This window comes from Pygoscelis adeliae, unplaced genomic scaffold (assembly GCF_000699105.1).
Source record: "Pygoscelis adeliae isolate BGI_AS28 unplaced genomic scaffold, ASM69910v1 Scaffold85, whole genome shotgun sequence".
NCBI lineage: Eukaryota > Metazoa > Chordata > Aves > Sphenisciformes > Spheniscidae > Pygoscelis > Pygoscelis adeliae.
In genome coordinates this window covers 6,128,078-6,136,404 of record NW_008824900.1, presented here as the reverse complement: position 1 = coordinate 6,136,404, position 8,327 = coordinate 6,128,078, and the positions used below count along the sequence as shown (strand labels likewise).

Sequence of the window (8,327 nt, the reverse complement as noted above, 5' to 3'; positions counted from 1 at the left end):
AGTGATTGCTATAAAGCACTGTTCTTCACTTTTATTATTGCTAGCATATTTTCCAGAAAAGAGTTATGATTCTGTAGCATTCTAGGAGCAGTTTTTAAGTTTGTTCATTTTTCACATTCATAGCTGTTACTGTTAACATGACATCCATTCAAATCTGGATCTGTCCCCGAGAACGGTCATGTCAGCTCTCTTCTGCCTTGTTAATATCATGCTGTAATCTTAATGAGAAATAAAGATACTTGAGAGGAGCAGCTGATACCTCTTAACTTGATGGAGCAATTAAAACTCAAGCACTTGCTTGGAAGATCAAAACATGTTGTTTTGATCACAACTTTTCTTTATGATTCCATTTGCTTTTATGGTAATTTTAGAAGAATGGTTTTGTTATTAAAAATAAAATAATAATGGTAATTGTGCAGGTTGTTTTTTATGATGGGCAGTTTACTTGCAAAACTCAAAGCAAAGACAGCTAAGTTGCATTATTCCCAGGGAGACTATTTAAACACTATTTAAACTGTGTTGAAAAGTGTAAATGCTAGTGCTTGTGGGCAGATACTCTTGCCTGGCTGAATTTGGAGCAAAGAAGAGTCAAGGAGCTTGGAGGGGACAAAGCCTCTCAACAGGGAAACGGCAGATGACTAGCTACACCGGAGCCATTACCCCCAGCTCAGAACTAAAGCACCAACAGCTGTTTGCTCCCTGAGCAAATGGAAATGCAGGTGGCAGATTTCCAGAACAGGAGACTGGTAACTGTGCTGCATTGCCCATGAAGCTGAACTATGTGGTGTCAAAGGTTAAAAGTCAGACATGGTGAAGTAAGGCAGGAATACGCAACAAGTTTTTAATTGAAATTAATCTGACTAAGTACATTAGGGAGCTCAGTATCAGGTAAATGATAGGGATGAACAGGGAGGAAGAAATGTTTTAAGCTTTCAGATTTTTCTTCTCTGTGATATTGGCAAAATTAGGCAAATTAGAGATGATGGTAAATCTTTCTTTTTTTTTTTTTTTTTCCACTGCTTGGCATGAAAGGTGGTCGACTTTTTGCATTTTTTGTTTTGTGTAAACTAGAGGTGGGTAGCTCATAAGTGTTAATATGTAACTCCTTTTACTGGCTTCTCATACACTGGTGTCTGAGAACACACTTTCTGTAAACTCCTTCTGTTGTTACTTCCAATGCCAATCGTATTGATTATGGGCTGTTTAAAAGCTAATTGGGTAATTAAAGTTGTCTCCATTTCATGTCATTTTTGCGTGCAAACAACTTGTGAATATGGAGGAGGAAATCCCTGGCTAGTCACTGTAATGCACTGCTGTCTCAGCACATTGAAATTGCTACTTGTCAAACAAGAGTTTTACTCCTTTTATTTTCACATATATCATGCATTGTGAATCCTGAGGCATGTCTTCTGGTTTTAGTTACCTCAATATTTTCAATAAAAATGTATCCTAGATCTGTGTCTGCTTTCCTTAAAGATGATAATTACAGTACTAGCAGGAAAAAATAAATCCCAAGTATTCACTGAACACTGTGAACACTGAACACTTCTGAAAGCAAATCCTACATTTTATCATTATATAAACAACCCTGGAACATGTTCTGCTTCTGAACCATTTGTTCATTAAATTACCTATCACTGAGAAGTGGTAGATTACCCTGCTTACACAAACTCAGCTAACCCCCAACAGAGTAGAATGTTAGTGATTTCTAGATGGAAATGGATGGAATAGCCAAACTTACTGCCTTTCAACTAATCATTGAAATACACAAAACAATTACGTCAATTATAAATAAATAGTGTATTATGGTTAACTTTTTCTTATATGTGTGTTCAGTGGTTTCAGGCTTTCTAGTAGAGTTGTGAAGGGATCATTTGCGTGAGTACCGTATTTATGCATTATGTTATTGTAGCTCGGGCACCACAAAAAATGGAAGGTAACCATTCCCAAATGCAGATGTCATTATGCATTAGAAAGCCAAGGAACGAGACTCTAGGTATAAGTATTGCTCAGATGTTAACTAATGAAAGGTCATTTTTACAGGGTTCTGAGCATTTCCTGAATGGAAGAGAGTGTATTTAATCCAAAATTAATCATAGGTATTATTCATTTTATAGGATATAACTAATGGGTACTAAACATTTACTGTACAGTAACCATCTTGTTATGCCAACTTCAAAGTAAAGTTAGTGGAAGAAAAAAAAGATCTGATCATCAGAATTACGTACAGTGTCATGGTTTGCTGCAGAAAAATTCAAATATTTGTGCAGATGATGCTTATGAAGAAAATCATGCTGATACGGAAACTGATCTGTAGCATGAGAACGTTCAAGTTAGGATTATTCGAATTATAACAAATGGAAACATGATTATGTGTTTGTAATTATTTCACAGCAAGAAGAGATTGAATGCGTCATTGTGAATACTGTGTTCTGCTGTAGAAGTATGTATGTGGAAGTAGAAGGAGCTGTATATTAATAAAACAGTTGGATAGAATATTAGAATTAATGTTTTTCATTTCTTGATCAATTCAGATCTAATCTTGATAGGAAATGATTATTCAGTTTTTAACCTGACAACTTTGCTGTAATAGTGTCTTCAGGATTTTCAGTGTTGAAGTGTACAATAGAGGTATGATCTTACCCATATCTTTCTATCTCTTCTGTTAATAGCTGACTATTTAAACATCACAACTCAGTCATTTGCATTAATAGATGGAGATCACTGTTTCTCATTAACAATTATATTTCATTTCTATAAAATTGGGAGTGATGGCAGGAATGTGGCTCCAATTATTTTTACACTTCAGCAACTGGAAATAAGGATTTTACCCAGATCACTGCAAAGCAGGAGTTACTAGAGTATATAAAATTATTTGATGTAGTCAGTCTTAGTTAATAATGCCACTAAACAGGTGTTTTAGCCGATTTTAATTGGCAGAAGGTGCTGAGATACGTTGTATTAGCAAGTCAAAATCAGTTGTCGTTTGTGTAATAAGGATCTCTTAATATAGTATAGGCATTGTTTAATACTAGGTTTTTGAGGAGGCTGTCTGCCTGAATCCAGTTTACCACATTAAATATTGGGGTTCTAACCAGAAATTAGATTATTATCATGTATTATCATGTATCATTATTATCATGTATAAGTATTAATCACACAAGAAACTGGCAAAAAAGTCACCAAATTTATTTGCCAGCTAATGCCTTTCTTCATGATGTATGTTTAATACAACTCAACCAAAACTAGAATCATGAATGTCTCCAGAGATGCATTTACATTTGATATATATATATATGAAATATCTGATCCTGAGCTTTGCTACACTCACATCCTGGGAGTGCCTATTACTTCTGTTCTCTGATCTCTGACTGGTACAACAGTATTTCCAGTTGCAGACATGTTATATACTATTTTAAGAAACTTCTCTCTCTAATTTTATCCTGAAGAGTAGACAATGAGATGGGAAATAAATTTCTTCATGTAAATGTTCACAACATCAGCTAAGAGAATATTGCAGTTCCATATACTAAGTATGTAAAAAACACACAAAATTCAGTTTACATTTTGATACACGGAGAGCAATAAATGAAAGGTATGAATAAACTAGAAGCTGATTAAAAAGACCAGTTATTTTAAGCCATTTACTATAGGTGCACCTCAGGCAGAACTTGACACCAAGACAAAATCAATGAAACTGAATCGGTATCCAAACAAACGCTGGGCAGATCAATCAGGAATGCTTAAAAGCTAAACAATGACCTGGTGGGATGAAGGAATCGATTGCCTCAGCAGGTTGCTTTTTTCTTCAGAATGGGACAAGGTGAGAATGTAGAAAAGAACTTGAGCCTTTAACACTTGGACATTCCACTGCTGAACAGGGTAATGCCTGGCAAGCATCCGGCTGCCTGCCAGACTCAGCCTAGAAACTTAAACCCTGTCAAGACATCAGTGGCTAAGAAGGTAATAGAACGAAAAGAAGAATGTTCTATTAAAACTGAACAGGTGTAACTCAGACAGATGTAGACTTAAAGAGTAAGTGCATACCACAGGGACTTGGGGTAGCTGTTCTGGAAGAGTTATTCTAGAATAGCTACTCCCTGGTTTAGGTTTACATATTTTAAATTTGTATTTTAATCTGAGTAAAACTATCAACTATAGGTGAACCCTAACTCAACCCCAAAAAAGTAGTCCAGAGACTGGTTTTGCTGAGTGAGACAAATGAGAGAGAGGATTTGCAAACATTGCATGTAGGTATGCTTATTCCTTCCTCCTCAATCCCGAATGCAGATTGGCAAAAATAGATTCAGAATAAGTGTCTCAATTTCATCTTCATGTGCATTTGCCAGAAATACTGACAGGATCATTTGAAGGTGTTCATACCTCTGCCCAAGAGTTCATGGAATATCTGACCTGTCGAACTGTCAAAAGGTGTCTCGTTTAGTGCCAGAGACTCTGTAAGTATCATTTGACCTCAAGGCCAGAACTAAATTATTAAATCCGATAAGAAGAGACAGAAGAGATGGGAGATTAATCTTTTCCTCCTACTTGATTACCATGCATTTTGGGGATGGTTGGTCATTTTTTCCCCAAATTTAGTAGTTAAACTTTCTGGGTGTTATTTGAAAATCAGCATTTTAATTATAGAGTAAAAAGCTAGAGCTGAAACTGCCAAGTGAGATGGTGAATTTTCTCATCAGGTTTTGGAGGAGGGAGGATGGAAAAGGGCTTGAGATATATACTTTTAAATGTATGATTTTTTTAAAATACTCTAAACTTTTTTCCCCCATACAACATCTGTTTCCATGGAACTTGATCAATTCAATTTCAGCTCCAGTTTCCTTTTTCATGCTGGATGCATGAAGATCTAATTCCCCAGATACAAATTGGTTTCTGTAAGCCTACATAACATAATGATTTGTCTTAGAATTTGGATTGTCATTATAAAAATTAGCTTAGACGTTTAAGACGTATCATCTCTAATTTCGTTATTAGATATATCTCATTCTGGAGTAGCATCATTTAAATTAGCAGAATTACTTGCAATTTTTGTCCTTCATTGAAAGACGTTGGTCTTCACGTAATCATCCTAAGATGATCTTATTACCTCAGCTATGCCTATCAGGACAGACTGATAATAATTAATCTCTCTTCATTTTTGGGGGAATTAATTTTGCACCTTTTGCACTTTTCTTTGAATGGCATTCTTCCTCCAGAAGGGAGAAGTGACTTCCCGTTGGGCTGACACTAATGTCATTTTGTGGACGTGCCAGCAGGAGGAGCTTGTGTATTAAAATGTACTTTCAATAAAGCAATCACCAAGTTCTAGTAATCGCACATAACGCTGTGCTTTCTTCAGCAATGGAAACTGCTGTGTATCCGTAAAGTAGCTGTCTATCTGCCTGATAAAGCTGCAGTGCTATCAGAAGTGGACACCATGCTAGTAAATTAACCAGTTTTAGATTGAGAAAAGCCCAATGAGGTGAAAATTTATATATTTGTATATTTGATATTTAGATGCTTTTATGTTTACATGTTCTGAAAAAGACGTATTTAACACAAAATCACAACCCTCTGAAGCCAGTATCCCATGCTCTATTTTACAAGCATTAGAGTATCAACACCGCATTGCTGCAATTTTATAAATAGTATAAAAATAATAAGTAATAATATTCACATTACTAAAAGAAATCCATGCTAATGAGCACAGCTGAAATTGGATTCACATGATCGGAATTCTCTACAGCAACTTAGATAGCATTGCGGAGTTTCACAATAGGAAATTGTAGGACCGGGGTTGGAAGTCCAATTATCCTTGGCTACCAAGAATTAATAACATACGCTAAATTAATTTTTAGAGTTTTTATTTTAGTGATGAGAAAAATAAGGAATTAAAGATCTAACTTGTTAATCTTGTTATTAAAGAAGAGGAGGATGTATACCACAGGTATTTTATGTAATTTTTTCATGTGAAGGACTTCCTAGTTACCTAGGAAGACTAAATACTGTAATAGGAGCGCAGTGAATCTTAATTTAGAAAAATCCTTTATTGTTTTGACTAAGGTTATTTTAGACTGTTCTGCTCAGAAATTTAGACAATTAAAATACACTGCCATTATAAAACATAATTTTATTTTCTGTTAATATTTAGCATCTGAACCGGACACATTTTTTCTGTACTTTTTTTTCATTACTATTTTAGTGAGTAACAGCCAATGCGTGCATTGTAGTTACAAAGCTAATGGCTACCAGTGGTACTGCTGCCTTATCTTGCAGAAGTGCTCTGCTTCCTGCAAGTGAATTTTCCACTCAGTCCCAGGACTTGTTAAAGGCTTTTGCTTTGCTAAGATCTCTCCTGTGTGGGTGCTCAAAATGCTTGAGTGGAGCCTGCGTGTGCCTATGGCTTTTGCAGGGCTGTCTGACCTGCGAGGAACGTCACTCTGCGGGGAAAAAGGGAACTACATAGAGTGATTGTTTTAAAATATATCTGTATTTGTTTAATCTGGCAAGAACTGCAGATGAGCAATTCCTCCCTTATGGACTTGTTAACTCACTCGGAAGAAAGGTATTATAAGGGGTTTTTTAACTTATAAAAATAAGCTTGGCTTTGTATGCTGTGCAATTTTATTGCCTAGCTGAGTTGCAAAATGCAAAATTTAGTTTTATTTATTGATCTGTATGTAAGCAGTATAATTAAAAACCATGTGGAGTCCTCTAAAAGAATGGCAAAAGTACAATGCTATCCCTTTATACTGTAGTTTTCCGAGGAGTCTATAGCCTCTGAATATCACCTAGGTAAGCTGGAATTTTCTGTTACTGCTTGTTGTTGAACTTAATGTACTTCTTCTCGGGGTCTTTTCCAAAAGGCTCATTCATGTAAGACTATAGTCTGTTGTGGGTCAGAAGAGACTGAAGAATTCCCTAGAGGGATGTATTACTAATGTACTTCATCATGTAATGATACATCCATCCATAATTAGAGGATTGTTAAGTAGAGCATCATCCAAGCTCTTGTCTAATTTGCTTGTACTTTTATCACTTCAAAATGCTTTTCCCACCATTTCTGAACTGCAACCCATAGAGACACGCTTTATCCTGTAATTTGCAATCTTCCATAAAGTATTGGAAGTTCTACTAGTTCTCATTTTTGAAAGAGACCATTTCTATTCACACTTGAGATACCAGTAGAAAGAATGCAGTTCTGTGTAGTTGAAGATGTGTGCTGTACTTCGCAGTCATGTGCCAGGCTCTCATAACATCTGCTTTTTTCATGTTTGGAATAACAACCGAATAATTTACATATAACATAAACTATTTACTTCTGTCTTTATTTCTTGTCTTCCTAGTGATATTCCAGCTTCTGGAGAATCAGTAAGCAAAAGCAATCGCTCAAGAGTGACTACACGCTTCCCCAAACTATCTCGCAGCCATCAGAGAGAACCACGAAGCCTGGAACCTCAGAGTGGTGATCTTTGACCCTTTTTCGTAATTGTGAATACTGGCAACACGTACTTTAAGTTGTTCTGTGATTCCTTCCTAGCCTATATTTATAATTTAAGCTCCTGAAGAGACTACAGCTGCATCAACTTAAATCCTGAAAAGAGACATTCATTACTAAGGGTCATATCCTGATTAACTACTTTGGAAGGCAGTAATCACTTTCTCAAAAGAATATGAGGGCTCTTCACGAGGGCTCAGCAAACTGATAGGCATTTTGTTTTGTAAAGCTGCATTGCACATATTCTCCTTTGTTCTTCTGCAGTTCTTCTGTTACTATGAATTCTTTGTTTGTATTGTGTTGTCTCCCTTTCTACATGTACATTTTTCTGTTCCAGAGAGACATGGGTATCATGTCAAGACAGTTTTTTTTCCCTTAGAAGAACAGTTATGATTATCACTACTTAATATGTCAGAAAGATGTGCTTAAAAGAACCTCACTAATTTATTACCTTTTGTAAATAGAAAGACTGGGGTTTTTTATTGTAAACCTCTGACACACACAAAGGTTTTTAAAAAACTTGACAAAGTAGATGACAAGGGAAAAACATTACAGGTGGAAAAATAGATTTTGTACATTTCTAGTTACGTATTCTCAATAGCTTTCATTTGTGGGAAGTAATTCTTTAAAATCAGAGAATGTAATAATTTTTTAGTGAAATTTTAGTCTTGCTGTAAGGCTGGGTGCAATATTATTGATTTCTACAAACCACCACAAGGATACACAAAATTAGCAGGGTACAAAATAGTGTTTTCAAGTCTTGGGTTATATTTTGTTATTAATTTGTGGCTGATGTTACAGAACAGTCCATCATTAACAGGGCAGTGCG

At 35.7% G+C, this 8,327-nt stretch overlaps 1 protein-coding gene across 1 annotated transcript in view; it reads left to right on the top strand.

The window, feature by feature from the left end:
- Positions 1-7,648, top strand: part of SNX29 (sorting nexin 29) — a gene marked incomplete at its 5' end in the record, with an annotated part of 133,873 nt that extends 126,225 nt beyond the window's left edge. Inside the window, one exon of the mRNA XM_009324816.1 lies at positions 7,347-7,648. Within this exon, the coding sequence (XP_009323091.1) occupies positions 7,347-7,476 (130 nt within the window). The remainder of the gene's footprint in view (positions 1-7,346) is intronic.
- Positions 7,649-8,327: the final 679 nt, after the last annotated feature.